The following is a 17,734-nucleotide window of genomic DNA, read 5'->3' as shown; positions in this document are numbered from 1 at the left end:
TTTTTTTTTTTTTTAATAAGGAAACTTCTTTTGCCCTGAACTTTGAGGTCACTTGAGGGGTGAGAAGGGGAGGGAGTTTGCTGGCATGTTCACAGGGGAAAGATCAGAGATGATCCCCCCTCCTGGAAAACTTGACAAACCCCAGAGGGAGAGGGTGGCCTTGGTGAGTGCCTGGAATGGTCTCACCAGGTACAGCTTCAGAATGTGCTGGAAGGCCCTAGAACTCTGGGATTTGAATGTGTGGGACGCCTGACCTTAACCTTATTCTCTTTCCCAAGGGGAAGTTGCCCAGGAATGTGAGCACATGGGCCTAGACCATAGTCACTCCATGCCAAGCCCCAGGAACACAAGCAGGGGACCCCTGTGGCTCCATTCTCTGGTCAGAGACCCCAGTCAGACCCACCATTGGCTTTAAAAATTATAAATTGTAGATATCACCGTGACTCCTTTTTGGGAAAAGATAGGCCATAAATAAACAAATAAAATGCACGGGCAGGCCCTTGCTTTTGGTTACACACATAGACATCAGTCTGGCAGCTTTGTGGTCACAACGTGGGCTGTGCTGGTCGTGACTGCACATCTGGGCTCCAGGCAGTGTTCTCAGTTACTCTAGTCCAGGGTTTCTCAGCAGGACCACCTGGGGGTGTTGGTTCACATGTGGCGTCTCCTGGGCCCACCCCAGACCTCCTAATTGGAAACCTCAAGCTGGAGAGACTCACCCCTAGTAGGGGTGTGACCCAGGTTAAGGACTTCTGTCTGTGTCTGTCCCAGATTGCCTTCTTCTCTAAACTCCCACCGCACTTGGGGCCCGGCAGCCAGGGACTGTGGGAGCTCCATATGTCACAAACTGCCTGTGCTCACAGCTCCAGCCTGTCTCACAGAGATAGTGAGCAGCTGGAGGCCCGAGGTGCACCCCCGGGAGCTGGCCTGGCCCTAGGCGTGGTGGAGCACCCTTTCCCACGGCCACGGCCACCTGAGGGTACATGTGCGTACGTGAAGAGCAGCTTGTTTGCAGTGAGTGGTAGGCCAGTGAGCGGAAGGGCGACTTGGATTCCAGCTGTGGTTTACTCAGATGAAGTAGACCAAGCCAGTTAGTCTCGAGTACCTATCCTGTAGAAGCGCACTTCTGGCTGTGGCAGGGGGGGGCGTGCTCGTGTGCTAAGGATCGCCCACTTGGTGAGAAGAGGATTGAGATCCAAGTCGGGGAGGTGGCCCGATGCTGCCGTAAGCTGAGCCTCCCAGCGTGGGCTTTGGCTTGGGGAAGCCTCCTCTACCTGGCCCCCAGCAGCCCAGCACCAGTGCCCTGGCACAGGACCTCCTGAGGAGATTTGCCATGGGTGAGGCTGGATCTTGAGTAGCGCCCGTGAGGGGTCTCATGGGCTGATGGTGCCTGCAAGACCCTAAGCAGTGTTTTGTGGTGGGGGTGGGGTTTTTGTCCATGGCCCAGGTTCTCGGAGCCAGACCCCAGCCACACCCTGGAGGAGCGAGTGGTGCACTGGTACTTCAGCCAGCTGGATAGCAACAGCAGCAGCGACATTAACAAGCGTGAGATGAAGCCCTTCAAGCGCTACGTGAAGAAGAAAGCCAAGCCCAAGAAATGTGCCCGGCGTTTCACTGACTACTGTGACCTGAACAAGGACAAGGTCATTTCACTGCCTGAGCTGAAGGGCTGCCTGGGTGTTAGCAAGGAAGGTGAGTGCTGTCCCCTAGACGCTAGGCCTTTCGTTACTTGCTGCCACCAGGCGCAGGGACCAAGGGCTCTCCCAGTGAATGAGATCCTAGGTGCATGTGTATTACACTGTTGTGTCCTGGGAGTGCTTTGTGCTTCATGCTGGATGCCTGACACAGAGGTGAGATTGTCCCTGCCCTTGCACAGAGACGGATATTAAATGAGGGTTCACATGCATTGTGGTTAGCAGCGTGTGAGCGTGAGGGTTGGCCAGGCTGCAGCAACCAGGGGACCCATATGTGCTGACTCAACACAGTAGATTTTTTTTGTCTTGCCCATGTAATAGTTCAGCATGCTTCCAGATTGTGGTGTGTGTGTGTGTGTGTGTGTGTGTAGGGGAAGGAATGAAAGTGTTCATGCAGTCCCTCTGGGAACCAGGCTGAGAGTACCTCTGCCATCTTCATCATGGGACTCCCAAGGATACCCTGGGGATCATCTTCATGGCCAGTCAACCAGATTGAGTGCACGTGGAGCTGTGCACGGGAGGGAGTTTTATGGGCCAGTTCTGGAAATGACACACATCCCATCTCCTATTTCTCTGGCTGGAGCTCAGTCACTTGAGCACACTGAGCAGCATGGCGGCTGGGAACCCAGAAAGAGGAGGGGAGTATGGCTTTGGGGGAACAGTCAATAGCCTCTGTCACAGTAGAACGAGTGCAGAGTTGCAGGAGGGTATGAAGGGGCACCTAAGTCACTAAGGGGCAGACAGCCTTGGAACCCTTTGTGAGGGGAATGATGCCTGGGCTCAGCAAACCGTGGCCTGCATGTCCAGTCTGGTCCATGGCTTGCCTTTGCTTGACTTGTGAGCTAATAGTGGTTTTTCCATTTTCGAATGGCTGTAATTTTTTTTTAACAAAAGATTATGCAACAAGGACTGGACATGACCCCCAGAGCCTAAAATATTGACTGTCCAGTCTTTTACAGATGCATCGCCAATCTGTGCTGTGAACCAACAGCAGAGGCAGGGGTGGGAGGGAGCCCAGCAGGGAGGCCGGGAAGGGAAGAGTGTTCTGAGCTGAGGCAGATGAGGAGTGAAGCCTTGGAGGTGAGCAAACAGGGTTTCCAAGGAACTGAAGGATGTTGTGTGATGAATGCATATTTTAAAGTGGCGTGAAGGTGGCAGGTGCTGGGCAACATGAGGTTGGAGAGATTTTTAATCCAGGGGACAGAGTTTAGACTATAAGGGCAGCAGAAAGCTGTTGATGGAGTTGAGTCAGGGAAATGATGGATCAGTTTTGCTTAAAAAGTTATTCTGGCTGCAGGATGGGAAATGGATCGGAGCTGAGCCAGGCAGAGTTACGCAGTGGGATGCACGGCATGGCCCACAGAAGAGGTAGTGGAGGGCTGAGTGATGAACAGCACAGCAGTGGGGGTGAAGGGAAGTGGATAGGCTGGTGGTAGAGTGGGTTTAGGTGGTTGGTTTGGGCAGCTGGAGGGTGGGACTGCCCACTGGGTTGGGCAACATGGAAGGAACAGGGGAGTGAGGGGGGAGCTGGGGAAGGTCAGTGCCATTTACAGGTGTCACGTTGGATGCACCTGAAGGGTGAGGGGGTCTGTAGAGCAGGGTCTGGGCTGAAGATGCAGATTTGGGTGATGCTGACTTTTTGAGCATCACAATGATGCTAAAAATGTTCTGTATTTTGGAGTATTTTAGATTTGGGATTTTCTTATTTGGGATTCTCAACCTGTACAAATTACTCAAACATTCTGTGTTTCAGTATTTTCACGTGTAAAGTGGGGATAATGATAGAGTCTGCTCAAAGGCTATTGCATTAATTAAATGGGACAGCAAGTGAGAGGGTTTACCAGTGCCCGAGACATCGGGAGAACTCCGCAGAGCTTTGGTGTCACTGCTCTTCATCATGAGAGCTCACTTCTCTCAGTAGCACTTATCACACCTCATTGCCATTTACTTTTCTGATGCCCCCTTGAAGATGCGGATCCTGTCTTCTCAATGGCTAAGCTCTGGCACAGAACATGGCACTTAGTAGCGGTCAGATGAATGAATGAGTGAAGGAGTGAGAGGATGAGGGTTGCCCTTGGGATGACATCATGCTTTGTCACACTTGGGATCTCTGCTCACTTCACAGAGTGCAGGCAATGGCCTTGACTAGAAAGAGACCCCAGGCCTCAGGAATACTCCTAGGCTGAGGGGGTTGGTCTATACTGACCCTGCCCTCGGTCCCCTTGCCTTGCTGGTAGTTCTGGCCTGCACACCACATAGAACATGGGAAGGCTGAGTATGGTGAGCTTGGCAAGCTCTCCTAGCCTTCCTCTGAAGCCAGGTGCCAGGCATCTACCAATCCCAGCTTATGCACAGGACCAGAACTAAGTATCCAGGGAAAACTGTGAACTAGAATGAGGCGTTTTGGGAGTGCTGGTCATCTGATGTTGCTCCTTGACCACAGTCTCAGCCTGGGACAGGTATCAGCTTCAATTATCTGTAAGCTTTGCCCACAGAGGCCCCTGGAGTGCTTTGCACTACAACTGTCAGTGCTGCGTGGCTTGACACGCTCCTGACCCTTCTACCCCAAAGGTGGGACTAGGGGGACCAGGGAGCTTCAGGATCCTGTTGCCCCCCAAACACCTGCCTGGTTGCAAGTCTGGCAGGAGTGCTGCGTGTGGCCATGTCTCTGCAGGTGTCTGTATGTGTACATCTGAACATGTCTCTGTGAATGTGCCTGAGCATGTACCTGTCTTTGTGTATGTTTGTGTGTGTGCATGGTTTGTGCACATGTGTATGTGTGTTATGCCTATGTGTGTATATATGTCTCTGTGGGTCTGCATGTGCCCATCTGTGTGTGTCACTGTGTTCATGGTCTGTGCAGATGTCTTTAAGTGTGCCTGTGTGTACATGTGCATATCTGCACACACGTATACATGAGTTGTGCCTATGCCTGTATGCGTGTCTGTGCGTGTGTGTGTGTGTGCAAGCTTGCGATGGAGGAAAGAGGCAGAGGGTGTGTAGAATTGACAAGCAGGGCAGGGCAAGGAGCCTGTGTAGCTTGGTGGCCCACAGGGACATGGAACAGGATTGTTCTCTCTCCACTAGCCATTTCTACACACACCTCAGGACACAATGCTCCAGACCCATGGTGCCTTAGTGCCAAGACCCTGAGGTCTTCTGGAGGGCAGGAGCAGTTTGCTCAGGGTTTCATGTGAGGCAGCACATTGCTGGTGCTCAGCCTGGCCTCAGGGTTCCTGGGCCAGACTGCTGTCACCTCCATGAGGGTTTGAAGATGTCATCTAGTATGAGCAAGCTAGTCTTGCTCTCCTGAGGAAGCCCAAAGAGTGGCCAGGTGGGTGACGTGAGCAGAGAGGGGGCAGGGTGCCACCAGCACCCCGAGTGCTGAACCCCATGGTGTCCTCATAGGCAGGGGCCACGCTGCTATTGAGAGCCCTAAGTGAGGTGAGGAGATTATGATCTAGGTGCAGGTGGGGCAGGAGGTGAGAGTGGAGCCCCTGAAGTCAGACAGCCCTGGCTTTTAATCTCAGCTCTGCCATCTTTGGCAAGTTACCCCAACTCTTTCAGCCCCAGTTTCCTCATTTGTCAAATGGAGATGACAGTGTCTATGTCACAGGTTTGGTGACTGTTTAATGATGTAACTCAGGTGAAGAACTTAGCATGGTCCCTGGTAAGTAGTGATTGCACAAAGAGATAAATACAGTTGTGCGACTCAGCCGGGGCTGAAGGCATGACTGGCAGCCCTCTCTGCCCCTCTGCTCTGGGGAGCACAGAAAAGCCACCTGGGTGGGTGGTGTAGCTGCCCCAGGGGACAGAGTTCAGAGTTAGTTGCATTGGTCATCTGGGATCATGTGGTGCCCTCTGGTGGGCTGAGAGGGACTTGCACACTTGGTGAGGGCAGAAGCAGGGTTGGTGGGGGGGGGGATTTGGAGCTTTGGGGCGAATATAGTTTGGGGACTGAGGGATTGAATTTTTGGAAATGCCGCACGAACATAGACATTTTTACCAACCAGAGTTCTCATTGGGAAGTTGAATTCTCTGCACAGCATGAAAAGACTAGGCATTCTGAGAGCTGGGGCCACTTCCATAACTGGCCTTTCGCAATTTGTAAAGCGCCTTCATTGGGATTAACGTTACCATCCTCTGAGGCCGGCAGGGGGACAAGAAATGCTAGCTCATCCTTTAACATTGCCTGAGCATGCCACCTGCTCTGGGCTCAGGCTCTGGGTCTCCCTGGTGGTCTGCAGCATGCTTCTGTAGGCAGAGAGACCACTCTGAATTGGCTTTACCATGTGGAAGCTGAGCCATCCTGGGTAGCTTACTGGACATCACCAAGCCTCAATCTCATTAAAATAGGGAAAATTTTGTCACTATCATATAAAGTTCCCCTGAGGATAAAGTGATAGGACTCGAGTGAAGGACGGGCATAGTAAGCGTCTACAAAAGTCAGCTGCTGGCTGTTGGCTGTACGTTTCGCTGCAGCTTCAGCTTGGTGGACAGGGCTGCCGCAGGCCTCTCCCTGGACATGACAGCCCCTCCGTTCAGCCTGGAGGGTAGCAGCTGCAGGGGGAGCAGAGGAGAGGTGGGATTCAGAGTGCAGCCTGGCTCTGCTACCTCCCACCTGTCTGCCTTGGGCTTGTCACTCTCTGGGTTTGTGTCCTCATCTGTAAGATAGAATGTTCCAACATCCCCCCTGCATCCACTCCACCCTGTGTTCTGCTGTTCCTTCTCAGGTCTTAAGGGATGTTGGCATAACGAGGGGAACATTGAGCTGTGGGTCACACGACCAGCACGAGGGCTTAGGTTCTGCAGCTCTGTTCACTTTACAAACCCCTCTGCTCCTCCGTGAAGGTGGCAGGTCCTCAGGCAGCTCTGTGAGGGAGGAAGAGCAGAAGCAGCAGGGTTCTGGTCCCCACGCCCACCCTACAGGCCCACCCGAGCTTTCAGCTGTGTATGGGGTCACACGGCCTTACAACAGGGCCAGGGCTTAGTTCAGCTTTTGGGCTTGCCCCTGATCAGAGATCTGGGCCCTGCAGGAGCAGGCACAGCCAGTCTCCAGAACTGCTTGGTACCCTGTGAAGAGGAGCGGATCGTGCAAGTCACTTGTCCACTCTGAGCCTCTGCTTCCATATTTGTCCAGTAAAGGTGCTGGACACCATGGTGGCTAAGATTCCTTCCACCTCTTACATTGTGTAACTCGGGAAACAGAGACCCAGGAAGGTTCTACAAGTGTCCATCAGCATCAAAGTCCTTTTTGTCAAATAGCTAAAGGGACTTCACAGAGGCACCCAGCAAAAGCTTGATCTTACACTGTTGGCCAGTGAAGAGCCCGCCTGGGCAGAGCCCAGCCACAGGCACCCACAGAACAGGACGCGGGGCCACATAACTGCAGGCTCTTTCCCAAGTCCATTCTTCACTCTGGATCAGAGGGGAAGGAACCCAGGTATAGGAGAAGCTCTGCCAATTCTCTGGGTCAAGGCCACTTGAGTGTCACATGTTCCCGTTTGTTGCAGGTAGTAGTCTTGGCAGCTTCCCCTGGGAAAATCAAGCACAAACCCACTCAGTAAGTCACCTTCCTTCTGAGCTTCTCTGTGACCCCCTGATGAAGTTCTGTAGCGTAGCGGGGGGAAGGGATTGGCCACATGACTTAGGCTCCCATTTTTACGATTTTTAGTGAGGACACAAGACAAAGGTGGAGTTAGTGCTAAGAAGATTTTGCCATCCCCACTGGTAAACAAATATCTGCTGTTTTCCACCCCAGCCCTAGGTTAAAAGGCTGGGCTCTGAGAGTGGTGTGATTTGTGCAGGGTGCGCCCCTCTCCCCCAGCCTGTGCTCACTAGCAAAGCCTCGTTCTCTGGAATGCCAAGCCGACTTCACTCACCAGTGTAAAATGTGCTTACCTGCAAGTCTAGGCTGCCTGAGCCCCACTCAGCCCCATACCTGACGGCAGGTGGAAAGGGCTGCTCCTGTGGGGAGACCCATTAAGTTGGATTTCTCATGGACCCAACTCTGACTTCTTGCTTTTACACTGTCCTCCCTGCTCTCCATAGGACGCCTCATCTAAGGAGAACAAACTCCAAGGGCAGGTGGAGAGTCCAGGGGAACAGGACCAACCCGACCGTCAGACGCCTAACCTTCAGCATTGCCCACGGCCCAGCCACACCCTGTGTAATAAGCGGTGCCCACCATGTTTGCACTTTTAATGACTCTTACTTTCACGTTTTGTTTTTGGTTTCATTTTTAAACACCAATATCTAATACCACAGTGGGGAAAGGAAAGGGAAGAAAGACTGTTTATTCTTTTTCTTATTGTTAAGTTTTTGATTTGCTACTGACAACTTTTAGGTTTTGGGGGGGAAGGGAGGGTGTCGTCGGGGCTGAGAAGAGATTTATATACTGTACATAAATATATATGTAAATTGTATAGTTCTTTTGTACAGGTGTTGGCATTGCCGTTTGTTTATTCCTCCCCTCTCCATGCTGTGGGTTGTGGGCACGCTGGACACACACATGGTCCCGCTTTCTAGAACCCGGGACACTATCCTCAGCCTACCTGATTCTGTTTGGAGACTGGTACTTATGTATCTGTAGAAGGGGGGCCCTGTGATCGTGGCTCCACCGGCTCTTTTTTGGTGGGAGAACCGTGCTGCCTTAAGCCATTTGTTGTCAACGTTGACAAGTCGCTTGGCCTTCTCCTGGGAGACTGAGTTAGGAGAGGTGGGATTGCCCCTGGAGAGGGGGCAGTCCAGGTCTGTGAGTAGCCGGCACAGGCACCAGCCTCGCTTGGCCCATGTGTTCATGGTATCCAGACCCCCGGGGACCCTGGGCCAGTGGGTGCACCAGTATCTTAGTGAACCCCTGGGCAGACTATCCACAAAGCTTAGGTCAGTTTAAACATTTTCATCCATGTTTGGTATCAGCACTGTATACAGCATGGGGGGGGGGACAAAGAAGAAAAAGACACACAGCAGGTTTTTTATTTTTGTTTTAGTAGATGTTTCATATCTGAGCAGTGGGGGGAGGAGGACAGAAAGCCTGCACCCAGGACTGTGGCGCCAACAGGAAAACTTAGAGGCGCCCAGAGACACGGCTGTCTTAGCACGAGGCAGACAGCTTTGACCTCACCTCTCCTCCACGCCCACTGTTGTCCTCAGTGGTGTCTCGGGCCTGAGAGTGAGTGGGGTTGGTCACCTTGTTGGTAACAGTATAGTTGTTCAATTGTTTTTCTTAACCCAATGCTGAGGTTCTTTTCCCTTAAATTCTATTCCCTTAAATTTTCTTGTGGTCTTCCAGCTTTTAGGCCATTTCTAGACATGAAACTGATCTTGGACCTGCTACTTCTGCCTCCTGAGAAGGGCAGAATAATGGGCCAGCTGTGGGGAAGCCCAGGCCTAGCTTTCCCCAGGGATTTTGCTGGGATGCCCAGTGTGGGCGGCACAGCCTTGGGGTCAGCTGCACAGCTTCCTTTGTCCGGGTGGTGTGCCCACCTAGGGGGCCTCCAGACAGACTGACAGTGACCCTTAGTGCCTCTTGCATGAGCAGCTGTGCTGGCAGTGAGGGAGGTCGGGTAGCCCCTCACCGGTGCCCTTGTCTGATTACTCTGGGAAATCTGGCCTCATCTTGCATTCCAGCCCAGTGTTCCCTAAGTGTCTCTGCCTTGGCAGGCTATGTATAGCATTCTGGGTCTGGAAAGCATTGACACCATAGTGCTGCCCCATGGGAGGGGCATGGCCCTCCCAGGACGTGATCTGATGAGGTCTTGGGCTAGAGAAGGTCCCCAGTATCCTGGAGAAAGTCCTAGAGGTTGTCTCAGGGACTAGTGATCCCACCCTGGCATGGTAAGGTGGAAAGGAAGCCCTTTCCCATTGGCCCTGACCAGAAAACACAGAGTGCTGGAGCTGGATGGACCTTGCAGGAGACCCCAGCCCCATTTCCAGCATGGAGGAAGCATGTCCGTGGGGAGAAGGCACTGCTGTACAAGTCCAGAATCTCCTGTAGGCATCTTGTCCCTAACACGTGTGAAGGCTGTGGTTTTCCTTTGTGAGGGAGGGAGGGAAACTATTTGTAGCTTGTTTTATAAAAAATAAAAAGGGATAAAACTTGGCAATTGTTGCCTCTTTCTTTGGGTGGCTTCCTCTGATGAAAAGTCTCTGTTTCCTAGCAGGTTTCGTCCCTGTGCAGTTAGTGACATACCTGTCAGGGAACCCAGCAGGGCCGCTGGGTGGTGCTGCACTCTCCATGCTCCTCCCCTCTCCGTGCTCCTCCCTTCCCCCCAGCCACACACCTGCCCCAGGGAGGCCCCTCTCCCTTCTCCCCTTCAAACACCACTGGAATGTAGGAAATGTTACTGGCAGAGCTTTGGGGGCAGGGCGGGGTGGAGGGGAGCCCATTCCCTAGGCGCAGGCTGGTGGGAGTGGGTGCATTGGCCCCATCCAGATCACAAGCCCCTGGGCTAGGTGCCACTGTAGGTGGGCAGCAGACCCCCAGCAGGGTTCCTGCGGTCTGTGCCCCTGCTCTGTGGTACATATTCTGGCTGGCAGAGGCTGCTGGTCTGGTTTGTGGAGCTGGAGGACCTCAGGACCAGGATGGCAGCAGGGGTGAGGATCTCTAGATTTTCTCCACAGTGACTGGCCTCTTTCCCTCTTGCCATCCTTGGAAACGCCCTACACATAGCCATCCTTGGAAACGACTGCCTCCTTTTGCACACTCTGCCCTATCGTCCTTCACAGGTGAATGGAAGATAATTCCTCTGGGAAAACTCTCCTCCAACCTTTCCTTCTGCTGTGCTTTCCTGGGAAAGACTCTAAGCCCTGGAATGTGGTCACACAAGCCCCTTCCCATGGCTTCAGAAGAAAGGGCAGCAGTTCCGGTCACTCCCCGAGTTGCCCACACTGTGCTCACTGCATCTACTGGCCCTGTCATGTGTAATACTCACCACAACCCAGTGACATAGTTATCTTTGTCCCCATTTCCCAACTGTGGACTCAGACCTAGGATGGGGGCCACCCAGCTGGAAAGGGCAGAGCAGGCATCCCCTCAGATTTCCGGCTGCAGGCCTGCAGAGCTGCCCATTCCCGGCTGCTGCCCTGGAGGGGCTAGAACTGCAACCTTCTCTCTCTTGCCCAGTTAAGACGCTGGGAGCTGCATTCAGGTCTGAGTGTATTTTTTTTTTAGCGAAGTAAAGGGTTTTCTTAAACACCACTGCTTTGCAGAAGCCTGTCACAACCTTCAGGGATTTGGGGAAAAGAACTAAGGAAGGCATTTGCCCTTGCAGGACCTCGCTGGGAGATTTGACGTTGACCTTGCTCCCAGCAGAGAGACCTAAGCTCGCACTCTTGCTTACTGGGCCAGCCGGCAGCCCTGCCCTGCCCTGCCCTGCCTTCCTTTGCTTTCACCAAGGATGGCAGGCCAAGAGGCAAAGAAAAGTGCAAGGTACATCCACTCTGCTTCTTCCTCCACATGAGGCTCCTATGCTGTGCCGGGGCTCTGCAGGGACGGGGAGACAGGGACTTTTTCAGTCAGGTATGGAGAGGTGAGTAGGGATCGGCCCTGCAATTCCACCAAGGAGAGGCCCCAGGCCAGAACTCACCCCTTGTTCCCAACAGGATAGGGGTGTGGGGCAGGGAACTGGCACCATCAAGCCCCTTGTAGATTAAAACAAACAAAACAAAACAAAACAAAACCAGAGACAGCCAGGCCCTGCACCTGGCCATTTACTCCCCAGCTCCTGAGAACACACAAGGCCAGGTGTGCTTGCCAAGCAGGCTGAAGACCTTCGCAGGCATGCTGACCTTCTGGTCTGTGGTGTTTGGCTTTTTTCCACAGTACAGAAACTTAATCTTTTCATGCAGCAATCTACCAATTCAAGCTCTCAACTCCAGGGCTTGGCTCACTACCACCCTTTGTGTGACTTTCATGAATTGACAAGGCAATAGGCCATGACCTTGGTTCTGGGTCTGTGACACAGGTGTCCCTTGTCATTTCTTGTCAGATCTGAGTGGGGCAATCTGGCCAATTCCTTCTACTCTTCTGCGCCACCCCCAGCCAACACCTGATCCATGCAGCTTCTGTATCACCTCCCGCCCCGGCCCGCCGCTTTTTCCTTTCACCCTATGACAGCTCTTTTGCCTGTGTCCCCCTTGTCAAAGTTCACTCTGCTAAGGATAGATGATCCATAGGTAGCAACCCAGACTAGGCCTGTCTGCAGTTAACCTAATAATTCACATGCTCAGTGGTCACACCCACTGCATCCTTGGCTGTGGTCCCTCTGCAGGACGATAGACAGACTCATAGGACTCGAGAAAGACCTGCACCCCTTCCATCCTCAGTGGCTTACAACACAAGGTGTTTCCTCAATTCTGCGATATAGCCACCTCGGCGTCACTAGAGCCCTGGCTAACGGAGGCTCCATGCTCCATGGTCTTGGAGGCAGGACAAAGGGAGGTGGTAAATTGCGCCCTGGTTCTTAAAACTTCCATCTGGAAGTGATGTTTGTTTGTCATTTGGCTCCCATTGCAATGAGGACAGCAAACCCCATGGTTCTACCCAACTCAAAGGCAGCTGGTGAGTACCTGGAAATAGAATCAGAAATATTTGGTGAACTCTGGTGACTATCACAGTGTACATTGTCTTTGTGCTTTCTTTTCTATTTTGATGAAAAAATTGCTATTTTTACATTGTCTTCTAACAAGGAGACTTTTGCCATTTACATGGTGCATTTTATGTGTGTTACCTCTGAAGGGTCCATCACATTTATGAACTCTAAGGGGAATGCGTGCCTTCCTGGGTTTGGGGGGAGCTCCCCACCCTCCACTTGGAAGCCACCTCTAGGTAGCTGAGGCCCTGTAGCCTCAGCAGAGGTGCTGCTATCCTCACAGTCCGGAAACTTAGAGAGGGGAGGCCCAGGAGACGCTGGGGGAGAGTGGTTTGTTGAGAAACCTCAGTGCCCTCAGGTGAACATGGGAAACTCCTGCGTGTTCCGCAGTCTCCACTTTCAGCTGTCTGCTGCTGCATCATCCTTCCACTGTGTGGTGGAACCCTTAATGACAATCAGGTAGTTCCATAACTTCCCAGTCACTTCAGTAACTCACAAGCTCAGTGCTGTCCAGCTACAGAACTTTGATCTGTAGCTGGGTTTAAGTCTTCTCCCCTCCCTGCCTGGCACAGTCTTGTGCTGGTACCCCAACTGCCTGCAGGGGAGCAGCAGAGACACAGCTCTGAGAAGGTCCTCCTCCACTTCGACCTGACCCAGCAATTCTGAGGCGGTAAGTAAAGAGAAGGGAGAGGAAGATGATGAGGGCCTCCTAACAGACAGCGCCCGTAACCTGTGTGTTCAGTGTGGCGGCTTCTCAGACTCACACTGGCCTTCCCAGGTGCAAGCCTTCAGGTGCCTCATATCGGGCACATGTCCGGTCCCAGGGCCTTGATGTGGGCGGGACAGCCCTGACTTGACCTCTTCCTTGCTGACCCGCACAAATGTGTACCAATACACCCCATGTCCACGTTGTTCTAAAGACCCTGCCTTTGGTGCTGCACCTACAATGTGGTTATGGCTGGCTCCCTGCTGGGATGTCTATTCACCCACGGGAAATCCACACTCCCTGGCCTTGCCACGTGGAGAGGGTGCAGGCTGGCCCCCTCCTGGCCCCACATCTCTCCCCACTTTCCTTCTCCTTTGCTTCAATAGGTGGAGGAGGCTGCTGCGTGTATGTCTGGCAGGGAAACGAGATGCCAGGCCTGTTAGCCAGCTTGAGTCTGCAGGAACAATTGTCTCAGAGCCTCCCTGCTTTTTTTGGCTTCAAGAGGAGAGGAGAGGAAGCAATCCAGTGATTCTTGGCTGTCTCTCTCCTTTCTCTTACCCCTCTTCTCTTACAGTTGGGATGAGGAGAGGGTGGTTAACTGTGGCACTAATTCAATATTGTATTAGTTATCCTTGGGTAGAGTGTCAGCCCTGGTTGTTCTTTAGGATACGGATGCTAAGCATCTCTATATGCCTAGTTTGGGACTCTAATCACCAGTTCTGGGGAAATAAAATCCTTCAAAGTCCTATTATGATAGATTTAGTGATAGTGGCAGGGAAATTGATTCCAGAGAGAGCCTCTGCCCCATATTGGAGGATGATGGACCCCTGTCTCAAGCACATGAAACCCCAGTAGTTCTACTTATGGGCACAGAAACTGCCTGGTTCCTGCCTTCTCAGAACCCTAACAGGCCTGACCTAGAAAAACACTGTCCTTAGAGGCCCCAGACTCCCGTCTCCTCCAGTACCAGACAGGACCCCTGGGGACCCACTCATCTCTGGCTCACACTGTCCCATGCTGTGTAAATTCCTGTAACTGGCCCATTTTTGCTATAATCAAACTCCTTGTGACGTTATTTTAAGGGAAGGACTTTTAGAGATGTGTGTAGCTGCCCCGGAATCCTCAATCTGCCCCGTCCTCTCCACCACCCAGGGTTGAGCAATTCTTCCTACAGCACGTTTCCTCCCACTCCCACCCAGGATGAGAACTCCGCTTGCTGGAGGGTCACTTTTTTTGTCTGGAGGATCACTTTTGATACCCAGGTAGGAGCCAGCCATGCTGGGCTGTACTGACCTCACAATGTTTGTAATGACTGCCTTGAATATAGGTCCCCTCCCCACCAAATCCTTGACTGGGTGTGAAATGGCCCATATAAAGACTCCCAGGACCAGGAAGAGCCTAAAAACTGGAGCAGGACTACTGGCTGTGCAGCCTTCACCTTGGGGAGGGTGGGGGGAGGCAGCAGGATATGGCAGAAGGACCCACAGGGCTGTGGCAAGTGAGAGAGAAGGGTCTGCCTGGACCCAGGCCCCCTGCTTTTGTATTTTCCCAGATGACTCAGAAAGAGTCTTGAATGTGGTAGTCAGAAGGTCAGGGCTCAGCCATTGAACTACCTTTGACTTTGGGTATCCCTTTACCTTCATAGATTCCCTCCACTGCACATGGCACGGGGTCAGTGGGTCTTGCATTGGATTTGTGTGTTTCTGGGGAGACGGCAACACACACAATATTCACTACTAAAACATTGAAACCATTTCAGTTTTTGAAAAAGCGCTGTGTGGATCAAACACATAAAGTCTGCTTGCCATCAAGCTTTAATGTGCGTCCCCCAGTCATGAAAAGAAAAAATGATGGAATGAAAACTCAGCCAGGGATGCCGATCGTAGCTAAAAAAAAAAAAAAGTTACCATGCATTATAGAAGCAATCTCATTGATGCGATATGCAGTTGTAATAAAGATGACAGAATGACAACCATCAGGGAGAACTTGAGATATAGCAGAAAGGACTAAGATTAGAAACCAGAATCTAAAGAATAGCTTACCTTGGGTTATACTGCCTTTCCTCCTTACTTATTAAGTAAGATTTTCAAGAAAGAATGATACAATCTCACTTCTAGGTATATATTCAAAGGAAATGAAATGAGTATCTCAAAGAGATATCTCTGTGTACCCATGTTCATTGCAGCATTATTCACAATAACCATGGTATGGAAACAACCCAAGTGTCTGTTGATGGATGAATGCATAAAGACATTGTAGTGTGTGTCTGTGTGTGTGCACACGCACATATGCACACATGCACATACATACATATATATGGTGTTCATAAATTTCATGTGCAATTTAGTATGTTAAACCATTTTAATTGGCACATGAACTTTATGTGCACCCTGTGTGTGTGTGTACATATATATATACCACATACACAATGGAATATTGTTTGGCCTTAGAAAAAGAAGGAAACCCTGCTATTTGTGACAACATAGATGAACCCAGAAAACATTATGCTAAGTGAAATTAGCTGGGCACAGAAAAACAAATACTGCATAATCTCACCTCGAGGTGGCATCTATGGAAGTTGGATCCATGGAAACAGAGAATCTGTAGAAACACAGTACCGGGGCGGGGTAGTGGAGATGAGGAGAGGTTGGTCAAAGGTTATAAACTTGCAGTTATGAGATGAATAAGTTGTATAGACCTAATGTGCAGCATGGTGGCTGCAGTTTATAATAATGTATGGAATATTTGAAATTTGCTAAGAGAGTAGATCTTAAGCATTCTCATCACAAAAAAGCAACCATATGAGGCGATTGATATGTTAATTAGCTTGACTGTGGCGATCATTTCACAGGGTAAACGTATATCAAAACATCACACTGTAAACCCTGAATATATAGTTTTTGTGTGTCAAATATAATTCAATAAAAGTGTAATAAAAACGCAAAGAAAGATTGATGGCTTACCTTCAAGTTTATGAGTAAAGACTAACTTCAGTTTCTGTAAAGTCGGTTGGATTTCTCCTCTCCCCTGTTCCTTTGTGAAAATGCCGTAACTGCCACATGACATACCTACCAGGGCAGTTTACCAGGAGTCTTTTTTGGATACTCTTTTCCGAGAAGATGTCTTTTGAATTACCACCTCCCTGGGGCCAGATGACTCTCCATCATTAATTGTCAGTAATTAGGCTCCTCCATCCAAATCACTTCAGCACAGTCGAAATTCCCTTTTGGAAATTTCCACCAGTCTGCCCTTGGCTTTTTCCTGGCACATCAGTATATTCAAGTGTTCCCAGAGGAAGCTCCTTGCTCAGTAAGAATGAGACAAAGGAGAGGGGAAGGGAGTTGTGGGAGCACGAGAAGACCAACTGCACAGACACTGACTGCTTGCTTCTCCATGGAACTCTTTCACTGGCTAGATCCAGCCTCCTTCTTTGCTCTTGTGTTTGCCATACGAGGCCATGATATGCTGGGAAGAGTTTGAATTTGGAATTGGAAGACCTGTGTTTATCCTTGCCTCTCACTGTCTGTGTACTCCCAGGCAATCACCTAACTAACCTCTTAGAACTTCACTGATAAAATGAAAATATCTACCTCTTGTTCTTATCAGATTCAAACACACACCTATGAAAGCTGTAAACCATGAAAATCCACCTAGACATAGAGGTTAGATTGTTCTCGGCTATTGATATTGAAAGTATCTATCTTGATCACAAAGGGAGTGTGGCGATGCAAACATTGGTACAATATCCTGTTGTGGTCTAGAGTGGTCACTTGGTCGGTGGGAAGTGGCTCCCCAGCCCAGGGCAGTATGTCCCAGTCTCCCTTGCATTTCAGTGGGTAAAGTAACTGGCTTTTATGAGCAAAAGTGATGAGTACGGCTTCAGAGCCAAGGCAGTTAGGGGTGTGTGTGCCTGCTCTAATTTTCTTTCCATCTGCTGCTGGATAAAGAGGACTTAGAGGCCCAGAGGCTGGCAGAGTTACAAAATGGAAGGTAATTGAGTTGAGTCTCTGAATGATCACAGTGAAGAAAGTCACCCGCTGACAAAGAAGGTCCTCCCTGGATTCTTAGGAGTGAGAACTATACTTTCATTTGCTAAGCCACTGAAACATTGGGGTTTATTTCTTACAGTATCTAACATTACCCTAGTAACAAATGAGTCAAAGGGGTAGAAATGTCATGGCTCACTCAGTAAAAAGTGCTGACAATGAGCATAAGTGCAAGAGTTAGCTACATCTCCATACTAACTAATGCATAGGACACAGGGCTAAGGAATCGCAAAGGGACGTCACTGAAGGCTGTTAAGCAACGGGCTTGTGTGTGTGCACATGCATGTATGTGGACACACACACATCACTTTACATATATTCTAGATTCACTGTGTTAAAGCTAGAAGTAATGTGTTTCAGAGTTCATTTATTAAAACCCCACTTATAGTTGAGGAAATTGTGATCTAGGAGGTAATGGATTGACTCAGGTTCACAGAATGAGGTAGTGGTGCCCCTTAGGCTATAACCTGGGTCTTCAGATCCCAGGGCTGCTTCCCTCAATTCTCCTCCCCATTCTCTATGGCTCATCCTAGCTTTTCTCTTGACAAAGCCTAACATCTGGATAATCCAGGAGTGACCAAAAAGGGGAGAGATGGGCACAAACAGATTGTATGATTTTTTCATGTACCATTTAATCAGCTAAAAGGCATTTTTCATTTTTAACTTAGAGTGGCTAGCAAAAAAAAAAAAAAA

The 17,734-nt window shown here is 50.5% G+C and overlaps 1 protein-coding gene across 2 annotated transcripts in view; it reads left to right on the top strand.

The window, feature by feature from the left end:
* SMOC1 (SPARC related modular calcium binding 1) overlaps nt 1-9,802 on the top strand; it is a 153,514-nt gene extending 143,712 nt beyond the window's left edge. For both annotated transcript variants that reach the window (XM_003797357.3, XM_012809878.2), the window contains exons 11-12: nt 1,448-1,692; nt 7,746-9,802. In XM_003797357.3, the coding sequence (XP_003797405.1) occupies nt 1,448-1,692; nt 7,746-7,759 (259 nt within the window). In that variant the 3' untranslated portion in view covers nt 7,760-9,802. The remainder of the gene's footprint in view (nt 1-1,447; nt 1,693-7,745) is intronic.
* Nucleotides 9,803-17,734: the final 7,932 nt, after the last annotated feature.

The sequence above is a fragment of the Otolemur garnettii genome, unplaced genomic scaffold (genome assembly GCF_000181295.1).
Source record: "Otolemur garnettii isolate 467f Iridium unplaced genomic scaffold, OtoGar3 scaffold00115, whole genome shotgun sequence".
NCBI classification, from domain to species: Eukaryota; Metazoa; Chordata; class Mammalia; order Primates; family Galagidae; genus Otolemur; species Otolemur garnettii.
Note: the sequence above shows the minus strand (reverse complement) of the source record. Positions and strands in the feature narration are given on the sequence as shown.